The 19,245-nt window shown below is 45.8% G+C and overlaps 1 protein-coding gene across 1 annotated transcript in view; it reads left to right on the forward strand.

Annotated features, from left to right (window-relative positions):
• The window catches only part of UROC1 (urocanate hydratase 1), a 177,938-nt gene that overhangs the window by 152,653 nt on the left and 6,040 nt on the right, over positions 1–19,245 (forward strand). Inside the window, exons 16-20 of the mRNA XM_038772226.1 lie at positions 1,180–1,250; positions 3,440–3,538; positions 9,474–9,573; positions 13,176–13,257; positions 15,956–16,055. Of these exons, the coding sequence (XP_038628154.1) occupies positions 1,180–1,250; positions 3,440–3,538; positions 9,474–9,573; positions 13,176–13,257; positions 15,956–16,055 (452 nt within the window). The remainder of the gene's footprint in view (positions 1–1,179; positions 1,251–3,439; positions 3,539–9,473; positions 9,574–13,175; positions 13,258–15,955; positions 16,056–19,245) is intronic.

The raw sequence follows: 19,245 nt of genomic DNA on the forward strand, positions 1-19,245 counted from the left end.
GTTGTCTGTCTCCCCCTTCTAGACTGTGAGCCCGTTGTTGGGTAGGGACCATCTCTATATGTTGCCAACTTGTACTTCCCAAGCACTTAGTACAGTGCTCTGCACACAGTAAGCGCTCAATAAATACAATTGATTGAATGAATGAATAATAATAATAATAATAATGGCATTTATTAATGATGGAATTTATTAAATGATTACTATGTGCAAAGCACTGTTCTAAGCGCTGGGGAGGTTACAAGGTGATCAGGTTGTCCCACCGGGGGCTCACAGTCTTAATCCCCATTTTATAGATGAGGTAACTGAGGCACAGAGAAGTTAAGTAATTTGCCTAAAGTCACACAGCTGACAATTGGTGGAGCCAGGATTTGAACCCATGACCTCTGACTCCAAAGCCCGTGCTCTTTCCACTGAGCCACGCTGCTTATCTAAATAAATTACAGGTAGGAGAAAGAAATCAAGTAAAAAGAGCTATGAGTAAGTGCTATGGAGGGATGTGAGCATCCAAGTGCTTAGGTGACTTGGAAGGATGGAAGTGGCAGTTGGGAGAGAAATAAAGTGGGGAGATGAGAGGTTAATCAGGGAAGAGATGTGATTTCAGAAAATCCTTGAAGATGAGTCACTGAAGCAGGTTCTGAGAGTTTAGAGACATCTAAGGATTATCTGGAGTATGGAGCCTGGAATGCCCTCCCTCTGCCCATCCGCCAAGCTAGCTCTCTTCCTCCCTTCAAGGCCCTACTGAGAGCTCACCTACTCCAGGAGGCCTGGCCTTCCCAGACTGAGCCCCTTCCTTCCTCTCCCCCTCGTTCCCCTCTCCATCCCCCCCATATTACCTCCTTCCCTTCCGCACAGCACCTGTATATATGTATATATGTTTGTACATATTTGTTACTCTATTTATTTTACTTGTACATATCTATTCTATTTATTTTATTTTGTTAGTATGTTTGGTTTTGTTCTCTGTCTCCCCCTTTTAGACTGTGAGCCCACTGTTGGGTAGGGACTGTCTCTATATGTTGCCAACTTGTACTTCCCAAGCGCTTAGTACAGTGCTCTGCACACAGTAAGCACTCAATAAATACGATTGATGATGATGATGATGATCAGAGCCTCATAAACTGAGTGGGTGAGGATAGAGCTGTACCCATAATCCCTCTCTGTTTTGGTTTTTGATTGCAGTGAAAGCTTCTGTGAAGCAGCAGTATATAGACAATATCCGCTGGATCCGGGAAGCAGGAAAGCATATGCTGGTAAGTGGTTAATACCTATGGTATTTAAGTGCTCACTATGTGCCAAACACTGTTCTAAGTGCTGGACTGTGAGAAAGTGACCATAGATCGACATCCCCAAATCTAGGATTTGAAGCCTGACTAATTAGGTACAGAACTGGCTAGGCTGTACTAGATTCTGCTGAATCTGAGATAGGAATTTTTCCAGATGGAGATGCAGATGAGAAGCAGCATGGCCTAGTGGGTAGAGCAGGGTTCTGGGAGTCAGAAGGACCTGGGTTCTAATCTTGCTTCTGCCACTTGTCCTCTGTGTGACCTTGGGCAAGTCACTTCACTTCCTCTGTGCCTCATCTGTAAAATGGGGATTAAGATTGTGAGCCCCATGTGGGACAGGTACTGTGCCAACCTGATTATCTTGTGTCTACCCCAACGCTTTAGGAAAGTACCTGGCACATAGTAAGCATATAACAAATACCATTAAAAAAAAACCCCAAAATAAACTCAGCTATGATGTCAGGGCCCAAGAACTATGGCAAAGCTGGGAATGAGGAGGTAGAACTGGAGGAGAGTGCCTTTAGAAGAAATGAGGTTGCCTGCTTCTCATTTGGAGTGTGTGTGGGGTGAACTTGGGGTGTTCTTCCAAGAGGTGTGGCTTATAGGGGTTGAGCCCCCTGCCAACCCTTGACCACCCAGTTGGGGCCCAAAAGGCACCAACTTCACCTGAAGCCAGATGGGATGGAAAATAGACCCTGCTCAATGCCAAAGCTCAGTGGAGCATAAAAGTTTTTTGCCCTGGAGCCCAGCAGAGGCAAGAGAAGTGCAGAGCTCACCTGTGACACCCCACTGAGCTCTGTTCCTGGGATAGGGGAAGAGGAGCCCCTGGATCAGCCCCAGAATCTAGGAAGAAAGTCCCCTGACTCATCCCCAAATCCACTGTCAAGTTCAAGGCTCAGGTCAGGGCTAAAAAGCCTTCATAACTCAGGGATGGTGAGACCATCCCCAGGCTCCTCACCTGGCTATTGCTCTGTTAATGCCAATTTCATAAGGGCAATGGCCCTCCTTTTCCCCTTGGTGTTGCACCCTCAATGAGGGCAGACAGTCTGGGAAACAATAAGAGCCGAGTTGGCAGTGTAAAGTGGGGCTGGAGTGACGTAGCACAAAGCCTAGGGCAAGTGGGAAAGGATCCACTGCTTTTCTCCTCAGGAGTTTGGAGTGATTGTACCTACCAGTGATGAATAGGGTGGCCACCTAACCTTGGGGTGAGACGGGCTGAACTGGGGTGCAGTTCATGAGTCTGCTGGCCAAAATCTGTGAGTGTAGCTTTGTGAGCCATTTACCAGGGGCTGGAGGTGGGGCTGCCAAAGAATCTTTCAGACTGAGCTTCATAGCAGTGGCCTCATGCACTAGTCAGTCCTTAAGCCATGAACCCTGTGATTTCCTTGAGCTGGTTGTTTCTCTAATTCCCGAGTCAGGAGTGCCTTTGAGACAATTTTGACTCTTGCATACTTCTTCTGGGGTGGGGGAGGGATGGGGGAGAGGAATGGGGAAGGGGTTGGTGTGGCAGCAGACTGTTTTAGCTGCCCCCTTCATATGCTCGAGTAATGAATTGGAGGGTAAGGCCAAGGGGAAAGGCACAGTCATTTAGTCAGTGTGACATTCACGAGAAGTAGCGTGGCTCAGCATCAAGAGCACGGGCTTTGGAGTCAGAGGTCATGGGTTCAAATCCCGGCTCCGCCAACTGTCAGCTGTGTGACTTTGGGCAAGTCACTTAACTTCTCCGTGCCTCAGTTGGCTCATCTGTAAAATGGGGATTAAAACTGTGAGCCCCCCGTGGGACAACCTGATCACCTTGTAACCTCCCCAACACTTAGAACAGTGCTTTGCACATAGTAAGCACTTAACAAATATCATCATTATTATTCACGATAACAGTGGTATTTAAGTGCTTATTATGTGTCAAGCACTGTGCTGAGTGCTGGGGTAAATACAAGATAATCAGATCAGACATAGTCCTTGCCCCTCAGGTGAGCAAAGATATTCTGGGAGACAAGGCTCTAAAGAATGGCTAATATTAGATTTTGAGACGATCTGTGAGTTCATTTATCTGTGTCCTCCGCCGCCAACCCACACCTCTCTGGCTTTGAACACTGAAAGGTGTTGCATGCAGCAAACTTACGTTGGTTTGGGGTTTTTTTTTTGTTTCTTTCTAGGTGGTGGGCTCACAAGCTCGAATTCTTTACTCTGATCAAAAGGGTCGTATGGCCATTGCTATGGCTATTAATCAAGGCATCGCTCAAGGAAACATTAAGGTGGGCTACTTCTACTGTAGAAACTGGATTCAAAAGTTAACCCTGGGAATCAAGAGTCTGGTGAAGGGAAATCACTGTATGAATAATGCCACCGAGCTAGTCACTGGAAGATTCATGTTGTGGTCAACACAGTCAAGGCCTATGATGGCCAATTCTAGTGGACAATGTCACCCTTTGGATAGCTGCACTAATTAATATTTTCCATTAGCCCCAGCTGTGTCAGGCAGTCACAGTCAGTCAGGGAGACTACATTTTCTAAAGTTCTGGCCCACATTTCCACTTTAAATCTTCCCTTTTCCATCCTTCATGAGGCAGGAGGGGAACGTGGAGGTCCGTACTGGTCCTGATGGGCTACTGGGTCACTGGTTGGAGCTCACAATCTGTGGGCAGCAGCAGTGGGCTAGAAGTGACTGGACTCACAATATACCCTCAGACAGGAAGCAGAGAAAGCCTGTGCTTTTTTCTAAACTTTACTGAATCCTAATCAACTTGGAATGCATTCTGAACCCTAGTTTTAACCACAGCACTGGCAGTCTGGAGAAGCTTGTCTTTTTAAAGGAGGTTGAAGTTCAATCATATTTATTGACTGCTTACTGTGAGCAGAATGCTAAGTGTTTGGGAGAGTACAATACAACAGAGTTGGTAGATGTGATCCCCACCCACAAGGAGCTTACTCTCTACAGGGGGAAGCAGACATTACAGTAAATTACCACTAGGAAAAACAGTTGTTCATAAGTGTTGTGGGGCTGAGGTGAGTATCAAAGTGCTTAAGGGGTGTCCAGCCACATGCATAGCTCTGATCTGCAGCCCTGGTTCACCTCCACAGTCTTCTTCCTCCACTTATGAGCTGTGGAGCACTGCAGGCAGAAATCTAGAAATCTAGACACCAGGCCAACCTCGTTCATCTCAAATTCATCTTCACCTGCTTCAACTCTGCCCTCTCATCCATCTGGCAACAAGAGGTCAATGGGGACATAGACAAGAGCGAGGCACAAAGAGTAAGCTGGGGTTAGAGTAGCAAAATGTGCAGACTGGACTGTAATGGGAGATTAGCGAGACAAAGTAGGTGAGGAGGAGGAGAGTTGACTGAGTGCCTTAAAGGCAATGGTGAGGAATTTCTATTTGATGCAGAGATAGATGGGCAACCATTGGAGGTTCTAGACTGTGAGCCCACTGTTGGGTAGGGACCGTCTCTATGTGTTGCCAACTTGTACTTCCCAAGCGCTTAGTACAGTGCTCTGCACACAGTAAGCGCTCAATAAATACAATCGATTGATTTGAGGAATGAGGAGATGTGCACAGAATGACTTTTTTAGAAAATTGATCTGGGTAGCTACTTCCACCAAGATCTGCATGGACTGGGGAGAGATGGGAGGCAGAGAGGTCAGTGAGGAAGCTGCTGCAGTAGCTGAGGTGGGATACGATAAGTGCTTGGATCAGCATAGGAGCAGAATGGTTGGAGAGGAAGAGGTGGATTCTAGAGATGTGAAAGGAGAACCAACAGGATTTGGTGGCTATGGAATATGTAGCTTGAAAGAAAGATGAGTCAAGGCAATGGCCATGTGGGCTTGTGAGACAAGGAGGATGGTGGTGGTATCAGCAATGTAGGCAGTTCCCCCGGTGATGATTCACAGAGGTTCCATTCTACATTGTGGAAAACCAATCCAACCATTTTAGGAGGCAGATGGTGTCTGAAATGGGTGTTCTCCAGCAACATAATCTGGATCAGGTGGGATTTAAGCATTTTAACCAGGGATTTTTCAGCTTCAGTATCCTTTTTTTTTATGACCAATGGGATGAAAATGGCTTGGAAATGAATTGGCTTTGGCTTGCGGTAAGGGAAAGCTTGCAAATGGTTTTCCCAAAACATTAGGCTCATAAAATTGCTTCTCTATGGTCCATGATTTTGAATTTGCTCTCTCTAATGTCAATCAATTTCCCACCTGCAAATTACTTTCAATTTACTGGGGGAGACAAGCATTCACAAATTGTTAAATATGCAATAGGTGAGAGAGTAAGAGCATAGATTAAAGTGATAAAAAACAGAAGCAAGCAATGAAACATGATGTATTAAATGGATCATATACATATGAGAGCTAAGGAGGATGCTGGGATGGCATAGCCAGTAATGTAGGAGGGAATTTTAGGGGACATTTGAAGGTGGGAAGGATAAATATACTCAAGATTCACAGGCCCAGGGCTAGCCCAGGATATTTTGGTACCCCCAGCAATTTTTTTTTTAACTGCCGGTCCAGTTAGTCAATGCAACAGAGTGGGTACTGGGCAACTACATACTGTGTACAGCGTGCTGTATTGAACACTTAGTCCAATGCCCAGTTGGCATTGGGGAAGCAGTCAATGGGTGGATTAGAACTGGGGACCTAGGTCAGACTGAGAACCTGAAACCATCAGTTCGGTTAAAGGCCTAGCTGACACCTCAATCAATCAATCAATCATATTTATTGAGCGCTTACTGTGTGCAGAGCACTGTACTAAGCGCTTGGGAAGTACAAATTGGCAACATATAGAGACAGTCCCTACCCAACAGGGGGCTCACAGTCTAAAAGGGAGAGACAGAGAACAAAACCAAACATACTAACAAAATAAAATAAATAGAATAGATATGTACAAGTAAAATAAATAAATAAATAAACAGAGTAATGAATATGTACAAACATATATACATATATACAGGTGCTGTGGGGAAGGGAAGGAGGTAAGATGGGGGGATGGAGAGGGGGACGAGGGGGAGAGGAAGGAAGGGGCTCAGTCTGGGAAGGCCTCCTGGAGGAGGTGAACTCTCAGTAGGGCCTTGAAGGGAGGAAGAGAGCTAGCTTGGCGGATGGGCAGAGGGAGGGCATTCCAGGCCCGGGGGATGACGTGGGCCTGGGGTCAATGGCGGGACAGGCGAGAACGAGGTACGGTGAGGAGATTAGCGGCAGAGGAGCGGAGGGTGCGGGGTGGGCTGTAGAAGGAGAGAAGGGAGGTGAGGTAGGAGGGGGCGAGGTGATGGAGAGCCTTGAAGCCCAGGGTGAGGAGTTTCTGCCTGATGCGCAGATTGATTGGTAGCCATTGGAGATTTTTGAGGAGGGGAGTAACATGCTCAGAGCGTTTCTGGACAAAGACAATCTGGGCAGCAGCATGAAGTATGGATTGAAGTGGGGAGAGACACGAGGATGGGAGATCAGAGAGAAGGCTCCATCCTATCTCCATCTTTCATCCCACTGGGAGGGAAGATGGGTAGTTAGCCCCTCCTGTGCTTGAACCCCTGGCCCTGTGGGCCCTGGCCTCAAGACACCTGGGTGGCGGGGAGAGTGATGCCACAGTCATCAGAAATCAGCATGGTGGCAGTGATGGTGGTGGTAGGAGAGACTGCATTGGTCCAGCCACTAATTCTGCAGCTGTTCTCTGCCCCATGCGGACACCATTATCCTAATGAGGCTCAACTGTGCTCTGTGGGCTCAAAAATAGCATTGACTGATGGATTGACTGATTTGATGAACCTGCAGGCCAACAACAACACTGTGTGCTGCACTGGGCTATCTGGAAAGCAGCGAGGACTGCAGGTCTCAAGGCAGGTGGGTGGGCAGAAAGTAGGGATGAATAACAATCTGGGAGTTTCCGCTTAGTCATTCATTCAATAGTATTTACTGAGCACATGCTGTGTGTGCTCTGAGAAAAAATACACAGATGAAAATTAGATCAGTCCCTGTTTCCCTGGGGCCTCACAATTTAAGAATAAGTTGTGGGGGGTGGGGGCGGTTGGCAAAAGACACATAAGGAAAGCTGAGTATTCTCCATGATCCTACTGGTGGGGAAATCTTCCCCTTGAGTCCCCCACAGCAGTGCAGCGATGGGAACAGCTTGGAAGTGGCAGGAGCACAGTTTCAGGGAGACTAAGAGTTCTTTTTGTAGCAAAAGTGGAAATCCTGGGGAAAAGGCTATGAGGCTCTCTGTTTCCTAAGTCTCCTGGCTACAAGTCCCAGGCCCTTTCTGTAGCAAAAGAGGCAGGGGGAAGGGAAGAGCAGTTTGGATGCAATCGAGGGTACGGTCGGCTAGATACGGCAGTGAGGAGATGGCCAACTTTTGAGGAATTTGCCAAATAGGAGGATCGCCACATTAGCTTCATGGTACCAATTAGCATGAAAATAATGTTGGAGGAGGGTAGGTCTCCATGCGTGTGCATCTCTTTTCTACCTCTGTAAAAACCCAACCAATATTTAAAAAGAATGGATCATTTTGTTCTGCAGAGACAAAAAATTGAACAGTTTGGAGCACTGTTCGGCTTTCCTTTATATCAGCACAATGGAAATTATTAGGGTCATTTATTTATGTGACAGAGTGAAATGAACAGAAATACATGTTTTGCCTTTTAGTGAGTCAGGAATTAGACATGTTAAAATGATCAGATGCATCACAGCAAGCTATTGAAGTACCCTATCTTGACTTTTTTTAACTTTTTGAAGAAAGCAAGTTCATTTCACGTTAATGAGGACAAGGATGCATGTGACTACTTCCACATATCTGTTTCTTATAAAATAACTGTTGGCCATATTTCAAATGCCATTTTGCATGTTGCTTTTTTCCTTTTAACATTTTCCTGGCAATTTTATTTACAATTCTGAAGAAGAAAATAAAAATCATTTTTGGTATCTTTAAAAACCAGGTCAGGTTCCACTTCTCCACAATTTTGGGGGTCTCTTCCCGTTTTTCACATCATCAGAATTAGTGTTCTTACCCAGTTATCTCAGGTCCTTTAACAAAGAGATCTCCTTACAACGACTTGACCATTCCCGTTGTCCCAATCTAAAGTGAGTTTTAATTTTACACAGAGATATTTGTTTTAAATTACAGCTGTGTTACATATAGCACTGCAAGGGTGAACACTGTCTAGCAGAGGTAATCGCTGAATGCCAAGGCCATTTTTAAGGACTCATCTTAAACTCGGGGTGAGTTACGGATAGTCACTGTATTTGGGGTGCAGGATGTATGAGGGCTGCAGATGATTGGAGTGAAGAGATAGAACAGTAATTCTGACTCATTATTAGCTGATTAGTTTTTCTCCTTATTATCATTGGCTACTGTGGAGGGTAGGCTTTAGGCTCACCCACTTTTGCTTGAGTAAAATGATTCTGGGCAAAGGGAATTTGTTCAGCAAGAGCAGGGCTGCCTAAAGAACACAAACAATTGTTGGAGCTCCTTGGGAAAACAGTTAAGATCCAGTCTGCTCTGGCAGGGAGGGTGGGGACCTCTCGTGACCCCTCCCATATGCCTCCTGCTCCCCTGTCCAGAATACAAGGAATTTAAACGTCACTTGGCCCTACCTCTTCTCCACCCTGCCCTACTCTTCAGTCCTGGCTTCCATTCCCCCCAGAGTCCTCCAAGCTGCCCTGGCCCCAACGAACTCTTCCGAGTCACTACCCCATTCTGATCCTTTCAGATCTTACTAGCTCCTGTTATTTTCTCCCACCCACCCACTCACTCATTTGATTTTCCTCCCTTTGCCCCAGGGGGAACATGATGTCAGGATTTTCTTCTGTTCCAGAACTCTGCTTCCGATGTTCTACTCATGAAGCAGTGTGGCCTAAGGGGAAGAGCCTGGGCCTGAGAATCAGAGGACCTGGGTTCTAATCCAGCTCCGCCACTTGCCTCCTGGGTGACTCTGGGCAAACTGTTTCACTTCTCTGTGCCTCAGTTTTTCTTATCTGTAATATGGGGATTCAATAGCTATTCTCCTTCCCTCCTAGAATGTGAGCCCTATGAGGACTAGGAACTGTGTCTGACCTGATTATCTGGTATCTACCCCGGTGCTTAGTACAGTGCTTGGCACATAGTAAATGGGAAGGAGACCTCACAGACTCAAGTAACCTCATCTAGTATTTCACATCTTCTGCCATGATGACGTTTGCTCTTTCTTTCTGATCGGCCATTGTAGGCCCCTGTAGTTCTCAGCCGGGATCATCATGACGTGAGTGGAACAGACAGCCCTTACAGAGAGACCTCCAACATTTACGACGGCTCGGCCTTTTGCGCAGGTGAGTGGGGCTGTCTGGAATGCATTAATGGTTGTGTTTTTAATCCTACCTTATTCAAGTTTAAAAATCCCTAACCACGCTCATTTTGAAGGCTGCTGCTTAGCGGGCCCTGTTCCCCTCTTGTACGTGGAGGGAGATGACTCCATATGGCCAGGGCTCCCTAACGAAGCTAGGAGTCAAAGCGCATCCCCGCCCTTCCCCTCCACACACCTAGGCTCTAGGTAAGAATGCAGAAATGAGATGACACCCTCCCAACCCTGCCCCATTCAATGCAGGGCTCCAGCGTGATCGTGGCGACTGAAGCCAGAGTTGCCATCGCCCTTTGTCGGGCACTGTATTTATTGAAATAAAAGGCAGAAAAAAAATTGTCCATGTAATGTATTGATCGATCAATCAGTGGTATTTTTTGAGTGCTTATTGTGCACAGAGTACTATACTAAGTGCTTGAATGTATGTCTGGATTTCCTGGGTTTAGAAATAAGCATGCCCGAATGTTCTATAAGGAGTTGGGGCTACAGGTTTTAAAGGTTAAAAGAAAAAGGGGATAAGGCAGAAAGAAAAGTTCCTACATATCTCCACCTTAAGCTCCCACACCTTTCTCTAGAGGAGAATCAGGTAGGGGGGCGTCGAGGCTTGGTTTTCTTTCCTTTAAGCCTAGAAGGTTTTGTGGCGATCAACCTCCAGGATGCAAAGCAGAGAAGCAGGCTCCGTAATAACTGCACTGGTAAGTGCCCATAAAATGCCAGGTCCACGAAGATAAAACTAAACTGAGGAAATATCACTAGTATTAATCTAAGTAACATTGAAGTGAATCAATTTCCCCAATAATCCACACTGTTTGAAACTCATAGCTGAACAGGATGCTGTGTGGAACTGGGGTAGGCATCTTTGACGATGCAAAGGGGGAACGAGAAGATTTTGTTATCGAGATCAGAGAAGATATGCTGTATTTCCAGTGGCATCCCACAGGCTCATAGCTGCTGGGGGCTGAATGGTGGTGGCAGAGCGGTGACAGTTCTGAATAAAGCTGCAGGCCTCATCGGAGCATCCAAGGGCTGGGCAAAGAGTCAAGGGAGTGCTTCTCGAAGGAGACACGTGCCATGTCTGGATAATAACAATGGACATGGAGGGGAGGGCAACCACTTTAATAACAACAACCATAATAATGATGGTACTCATTGAGCGCTTACTATTTGCCAAGCATTGTGCTAAGTGTGGGGGTAGATTCAGGATAATCAGAGAAGCAGCGTGACCTACTGGAAAGAACATGTGCCTTGGAGACAAAGGACCTGGGTTCTAATTCTGGCTCCACCACTTGTCTGCTGTGTGACCTTGGGCAAGCCACTGAACTTCTCTATGCCTCAGTTACCTCATCAGTCAGACAGGGATTAAGACTGTGAGCCCTATGTGGGACAGGGACTGTGTCCAACCTGATTATCTTGTATCTACCCCAGCACTTAGTACAGTGCATAACAAATACATTAAAAAAAAAAGACAAAAGATCAGACACAGCCTCCAAGAGGGAGGGAGAGCAGGGACTGTGAGCCCACTGTTGGGTAGGGACTGTCTCTATATGTTGCCAACTTGTACTTCCCAAGCGCTTAGTACAGTGCTCTGCACACAATAAGTGCTCAATAAATACAATTGATTGATTGATCTTACCCCCATTTTACAGATGAGGCAACTGAGGCTCAGAGAGGTTAAGTGACTTGTTCAAGGCCACACAGCAGGCAAGTGTAAGCACTTAACAAATATCATAAATAAATGAATAAAAGTGGTGACTCCTAGGCCTCTTTTCACTAGGCCATGCTACAGTGGGGCCACAACAACTTGCAATCAATACCTTCTTCCCTTCCAGCCATCAGACTCTGGGTCAGATCTTTGCGTGGGTTCTAATTTTAGTCAGCTCTAGCAAAAGCAATGATTACTTTAAAGATGGGGGTTCTATACTTTTACATAGAAATGAGATATTGGCTCTACCACAGAACAGCACAGTAGTTTAAAGAAACAAAAACAAAAAGAAAGGGGGTATGTCCCATCCGCTGTTTAGCGACTGAAGCATTCCCAGACTTATTTTTAATCTAAACGTAAAGGGGATAATGATTTTTTTCTGGCAATTTAGCCCAGTTGACCTGGGGAGTCAATGCAGTGACTTCCATCCCTGTGCATGACTCCTGATTGTAGCAGGAACATGCTTGATTGATGGCCGATAGCAGGGGGTCCCAGTAATATTCATAATAGTATTTATAAGTGCTTACTATGTCCATAGCAATCTACTAAGAACTAGGAAGGAAATAAAAAGTGTAGGAATTAGAAGCGGTCCCTGGCCCTCAAAGGGCTCACAATCTCAGAATAAAAGGAGGAGACAGGATTCATTCATTAAGTTGTATTTATTGAGCACTTACTGTGTGCACAGCACTGTACTAAGTGCTTGGGAGAGTACAACAATAAACAGACACGTTCCCTGTCCACAATGAGCTTACAGTCTAGAGAGGGGGGAGACAGACATTAATATAAACAAAGAAATTACAGATACGTATGCAAGGGCTGCGGGGCTGGGAAGGGAGATGAACAAAGGGAGCAAGTCGGGGCAATGCAAAAGGGAGTGAGAGAAGAGGAAAAGGGGGCTTAGTCAGGGAAGGCCTCTTGGATGAGATGTGCCTTCAATAAGGCTTTGAAGCGGGGGGAGAGTAATTGTCTGCCAGATTTGAGGAAGGAGGGCACTTCAGGCCAGAGGCAGGATGTGAACGGTGGCGTCAGTGGCGAGATATACGAGATGGAGACACAGTGAGAAGGGTAGCATTAGGAGAGCGAATTGTGTGGGCTTGGTTGTAGTGGGAGTGTAGCGAGGTGAGGTTGGAGGGGACAAGGTGACTGAGTGCTTTAAAGCCAATGGTAAGAAGTTTTTGTTTGATATGGAGGTGGATGGGCAACCACTGGAGTTTCTTCAGGAGTGGGGAAATGTGTCCTGAGCATTCTTGTAGAAAAATAATTTGGGCAGCAGAGTGAAGTATGGACTGGAGTAGGGAGAGACTGGAGACTGACACACAAGGAAAGCTCCACCCTCTAGACTGTAAGCTCATTGTGGGCAGGGAACATCTACCAACACTGTTGTAGTGTAATAATAATGTTGGTATTTGTTAAGCGCTTACTATGTGCCAAGCACTGTCTAAGCACTGGGGTAGATACAGGGTAATCAGGTTGTCCCACATAGGGCTCACAGTCTTCATCCCCATTTTACAGATGAGGCAACTAAGGCACAGAGAAGTTAAATAACTTGCCTAAGGTCACACAGCTGACAAGTGGCGGGGCTGGGATTAGAACCCATGACCTCTGACTCCCAAGCCTGTGCTCTTTCCACTAGGCCACGAGTGTACTCTCCCAAGTGCTTAGAATAGAATAGCACATTGTAAACACTTAATACCACTGAAGATGATGAAAGCTGAAACATTAAAAAGCCAAAAGCAACACAAAAGATGAGGACAGGAATAAACACAAAAATAAAGCTAAAAAGGAGTAGAGTCCCAGAGACATTAGCTGGTTAAGCACTATAACCTAATAGTTCTAGTCCTACAGTAACGTGGATTTTTCTTTCTTTCCAGACATGGCGGTGCATAATTTTGTGGGCGACTCATTCAGAGGAGCCACGTGGGTTGCCTTACACAATGGTGGTGGAGTAGGCTGGTAAGGAGGACCGAGAGAAAGAGAAATATCATCAAGTTCATGTCATGGTTGTAGTTGTAATGCCAGGGACGGTTAAACTGGCCAAGGTCTCCTAGAATGCCAGTTCCTCTTCAGGGGCTGACTAAACCCTCTACCGAGTTTCTTTACATTGCCCAATGCAGTGAAATGGGAGGGGAGAGAATCAATCAATCAGTGGTATTTACTGAGCACTTCCTGTGTGCAGAGCACTGGACTAAGCGTTTGGAAGAATTCAGTACAACAGAGTTGGTAGACACGTTCCCTTCCAACAAGAAGCTTACAGTCTAGAAGGGAAAGGAAGAGGTGAGGGAAGAAGGGGTGAGCAAGGAGAAGCAGAGGTTGGCCAACATCTGCAGTTCACTACATCAACTACATCCCCCAAACCAGGGCAGCTACAGAGCCTCCATCATCATCATCAGTTATGAACCCTGTTCAGAATGGAGTACCTATGATGCGTTTGTTAAAGTTTCAGAGACAAGTCCAAAAAAGTCCAAGTTCTTTTCCTCAGGGGGCTCGCAATCTCTTGTAGGGCACACAAAATATGGAGAAAACTGCAAGAACCTTTACAGTAACCATAATCAAATGATAAAAAAATCCAGTGAGCAAAAATCAATCCTCAGAAGGTTAAAAACTCAGGGGTTCACGGCTTCCCCTGCCTCACAAACTTTTCTCAGCAATTGGGTGTGTTGGGTCCGTGACAACGGCTTGGTATTTTCCCTGTACAGATCAGAAACCCCAGGATTGTCTCAGCTTTCGGGTTTCCTCAAACTGAGAGGGGCTGTTTTGTCCTGCTGTGGACCCTCCAGAAAATGGAATGGAACTCCCAGAGCCACCACAGTTCCAATCCTGTATTACAGCAGGGTGGATGGGGGTGGTGGCGGTGGTTGAAGATGCCCAGAATACAAAATGTGTCCTTTGGATAACCAGACACCCTCAGATAACCGGGTCTGCCCTGAGCCAAGTTTTAGCCATGCTGCCTTTCATTCACTCATTCAATCATATTTATTGAGTGCTTACTGTGTGCAGAGCACTGTACTAAGCACTTGGGAGAGTACAATATAACAATTAACAGACACATTCTGTCAGCCATGTTCTCAGGCAGTTTTACAAAGGACGCGAGCTGCTGCTAGCTACTGAAGTCAGCCAGCTGCGAGCCTGTGAAGTACATGGGGGGGGGGGGGGGGGGGCGGGCAATGTCCAAGAAGCAGAAGATCAAGAGGAGGTCACTGGTATTAAGACTGTGAGCCCCACGTGGGACAACCTGATCACCTTGTAACCTTCCCAGCGTTTAGAACAGTGCTTTGCACATAGTAAGTGCTTAATAAATGCCATTATTATTATTATTACTGGTGATTTGCCTGGGTACTGAATCAGCATTGCAGATTGGGCCCAAGACATTCAAATTAATGAATTAACAATGATGGAGTCTCTTGTCCTAAATGAGAGCTAAGCCTTGGTCCCATCACTCAGATTTTGGAACCAAAAACTTGAGTAAAGGAATTGATTGTAATGTTAGTGGTCTGCCCAGTGCCATTTACACTCCCTTGTCCCTGGCCAGTTGTGTCCCTGCTGGGACATGGAGGGCAAAGAACATGTAGGTGGGCAGGAGTGCAGTCCACAGAGAATAGGTAAGAATTTGACATCCAAATCAATCAGTGGCATTTACTGAGCACTTGCTGTGTGCACAGCACTGTACTAATCACTTGGGAGAGTACAATAAATACAACAGTCAGCTATCCTTAACATTCATTACTTTGGCCTCTGCCTGTTGAGGAACGAAAATTTTGTCTCCATAATGCTACTGCCTAGAAAAGAAAAAGAATTTTGGCAGTCAATGTTAAGGAACTTATTTTTAGCTGGTTTTTACCTAATGTCTCCACTTTTAGTAGCTAAAAATGTCTTACAAATGTCTAGATTTATTGACAGTGCTAACCTTGAAACAGAAAATTCAGTTTCATTTTTGATTTGGTTAAGTCTGCCTAGGAAGGCATACTTATTGAAAATTGTTTTGGTTTGAAGCTCATTTTATGAAGACTGTTTTCTAGCAGGAGAAAGAAATCCCTCACCTACTGTAACAGAGGCAACAGTGATTTAAGAATCGAAAGACCCAGGAGGCAGTGTGACATTTAGATGGGGCTAGGGGCCTACGTCCCTTTGATCTCTCTAGAAGGAAATATCTGGAAATTATAGGAGGTAGAACAGGTCAGAGAACCACATGTTTCTTTAGCTGAAAATATGACCTCATGAAAGCAAAAAGTGCCCCTTTTAAATGAGAAAGGCTTGACTGGGGCCAGTGTAATTTATTTGGGATTTTATTTGTGAAGCTTTTAGGGAAATTTTCTAAGCTCATGTTGGAGCATGGCATTTGCAGTAAATTTCTACTTTATCTTTATGTAGTGCTTTTCTCTACTTGGTCCTCTCAGCATTTTACCATGATCTAATGCATCATCCTCCTCCTCTGGTTTCTAAAAGGAAACTGAGGTATGGAAAAGCAAGTGACTTTCCCTGTTCTCAAATTGAACATGTTATCAGACCTAATCCTGACCTAATGTTGACTGGCTTCCTATCTCCATTCCCATCACCACCCCCATCCCTCCCCAATGCACTCGACAGGTCGCTTCCCAGCTTTTTTTAAAAAAAAAAAGTTTTCCAAACTAATAAAAGTATTTGACTCTTAAAGGGGTGAAGTGATCAATGGAGGATTTGGCCTGGTACTGGATGGAACAGAAGGAGCTGAGCGCAGAGCTAAAATGATGCTTAGCTGGGATGTCTCCAATGGAGTAAGTAAAATCAGATTGATGTCCTGAAGCTGCACCAGGCTTCTTTTTTCCTCTTGCAACAGTGAGAAGTAATCAGTATTGGAAATCTCCAAAATTCCAACAAGTGGGTGATTGGTCACAAGTGGTGGGACACAGGTGAATACATAAATAATAAATACATGGCCAGACCCTGCTTGCCTATAAAGATTCATTCTTTCATTTATTGAGCGCTTACTGTGTGTAGAGCACTGTACTAAGTGCTTGGGAGAGTACAATACAACAATAAACAGACACAATCCCTACCTACAATGAGCTTACAGTCTAGAGGGGACAACACTAGAGAAATATTAGAGTATTGGTGTTAGCCCATAGTCTAGCAGTTAAATTGAAGGAGGGAACCCTCTCCCTCAGAATCCTGGTTGGTTTAATGCCTTTTGGGAGCATGGCACTGTTTCAAAAAAATAAATGATAATGAATACTGAATCTTAATTCACTTTATAATTACAGTTGCAACCTGGTGATAGTATTCAACTTTCATTCATTTTTAGATAGCAGAGTGAAACCTGCTACTTTCTACCTCCACCCTTCTTCCCTCCTTAACTGCCATCTTCAACTGTTCACTCTCTGCTTCTTCCCAACTGCTTTCAAACTTGCCCATGTCTCCCCCCTCCAAAAACCCTCCCTTGATCCCACAGCTCCCTCCTACCCTTATGGCCCTATCTCCCTCCTAGAATTCCTCTCCAAACTCCTTGAGCAAGTTGTCTACGCTTGCTGTCTCAAGTTCCTCTCAATTCTCTCCTCGACCCCTCTCCAATCTGGCTTCCGTCCCCTTCACTCCATGGAAACCACTATCTCAAGGTCACAAACGATCTCCTTTTTGTCAAATCCAGCAGCCTCTACTCCATCCTAATCCTCCTCGACCTCTCGTTTGCCTTTGACTATGTCTACCATCCCCTTCTCCTGGTGAGATTATCCAACCTCGGTTTCACTGACACTGTTGTCTCCTGGCTCTCCTTCTATCTCTCTGGATGCTCATTCTCAGTCTCTTTCATGGGCTCTTCCTCTGCCTCCCACCCCCTAACTGTGGGTTTCCCTCAAGGTTCAGTTCTAGGTCCCCTTCTATACTCCATCTACACACACTCCCTTGGAGAACTCATTAACTACCACCTCTATGTGGATGATACCCAAATCTACATCTCCAGCCCTGATCTCTCTCCCCGTCTCTGCAGTTTCACATTTCCTCCTTCCTTCAAGACAGCTCTCCTTGGATGTCCTCCGGTCACCTCAAACTTAACATGTCTAAAACAGAACTCCTTATCTTCCCACCCAAACTCTGTCCTCCCCCTGACTTTATCATCACTGTAGATGGGGCTATCATCCTTTGCGTCTCACAAGCCCATAAGCTTGGTATTATGCTTGACTCATCTCTCTCATTCTACCCACATATTCAATCCATAACTAAATCCTGTCATTTCCACCTTCACAACATCACTAAAATCCACCCTTTCCTCTCCATCCAAACTGCTTCCACATGAATCGAAACACTTATCCCACCTTGATTACTGTATCATCCTCTGTGCTGACCTCCCAACCTCCTGTCTCTCCCCACTCCAGTCCATACTTCACTCTGCTGCCCGGATCATTTTTCTACAAAAACGTTCAGTCCATGTTTCCCCATTCTTCAAGAACCTCCAGTGGTTGCACATCCACCTCTGCATCAAACTCCTCACCATCAGCTTTAAAGCACTCCAATCACCTTGCCCCCTCCTACCTCACCTCGCTACTCTCCTACTACAACCCAACCTGCACATTTCGCTCCTGTAATGCTAATCTCCTCACTGTACCCAAATCTCGTCTATCTCACCGCCAACCCTTCACCCTTGTCCTGCTTCTGGCCTGCAACACCCTCCCTCCTCAAATCTGACAATTAATCTCCCTCCCTTCTAAGTCTTAGTGAAGGCATATCTCCTCTAAGAGGCCTTCCCTAATTAAGACCTCTTTTCCTTTTCTTCAATTCCCTTCTGGGTTGACCTGACTTGCTCCCTTTATTCATCCCCCTTCCCATTCCCACAGCACTTATGTACATATCTTAATTTATTTATTTATATGAATGTCTGTCTCTCCCCCCCGCCCCTCCATAGACTGTAAGCTCATTGTGGGCAGGGAATGTGACTGTTGTTGTATTGTATTCTCCCAAGTGCTTAGTACAGTGCTCTGCACACAGTAAGCACTCAATAAATATATTTGACAAGAAATCTGGGGCAAGCCTTAAGGCAGCAGAGAAGAGTCCAAGACCCTGAGGCTAAAAATAGCTCAAGAGGAATGAAGGTGAAAAAATAGGAAAGGCAGCAAAATAGACCAACAGCAATCAATCAATCGTATTTATTGAGCGCTTACTGTGTGAAGAGCACTGTACTAAGCGCTTGGGAAGTACAAGTTGGCAACATATACAGTCCCTACCCAACAGTGGGCTCACAGTCTAAAAGGGGGAGACAGAGAACAAAACCAAACATACTAACAAAATAAAATAAATAGAATAGATATGTACAAGTAAAATAAATAAATAGAGTAATAGATATGTACAAACATATATACATATATACAGGTGCTGTGGGGAAGGGAAGGAGGTAAGATGGGGGGGATGGAGAGGGGGACGAGGGGGAGAGGAAGGAAGGGGCTCAGTCTGGGAAGGCCTCCTGGAGGAGGTGAGCTCTCAGTAGGGTCTTGAAGGGAGGAAGAGTGCTAGCTTGGCAGATGGGCAGAGGGAGGGCATTCCAGGCCCGGGGGATGGCGTGGGCCGGGGGTCGATGGCGGGACAGGCGAGAACGAGGCACGGTGAGGAGATTAGCGGCGGAGGAGCGGAGGGTGCGGGCTGGACTGTAGAAGGAGAGAAGGGAGGTGAGGTAGGAGGGGGCGAGGTGATGGAGAGCCTTGAAGCCCAGGGTGAGGAGTTTCTGCCTGATGCGCAGATTGATTGGTAGCCACTGGAGATTTTTGAGGAGGGGAGTAACATGCCCAGAGCATTTCTGGACAAAGACCATCCGGGCAGCAGCATGAAGTATGGATTGAAGTGGGGAGAGACATGAGGATGGGAGATCAGAGAGAAGGCTGATACAGTAGTCCAGATGGGATAGGATGAGAGCTTGAATGAGCAGGGTAGCGGTTTGGATGGAGAGGAAAGGGCGGATCTTGGCAATGTTGCGGAGCTAAG

Source organism: Tachyglossus aculeatus, chromosome X1 (assembly GCF_015852505.1).
Source record: "Tachyglossus aculeatus isolate mTacAcu1 chromosome X1, mTacAcu1.pri, whole genome shotgun sequence".
Taxonomy (NCBI): Eukaryota; Metazoa; Chordata; class Mammalia; order Monotremata; family Tachyglossidae; genus Tachyglossus; species Tachyglossus aculeatus.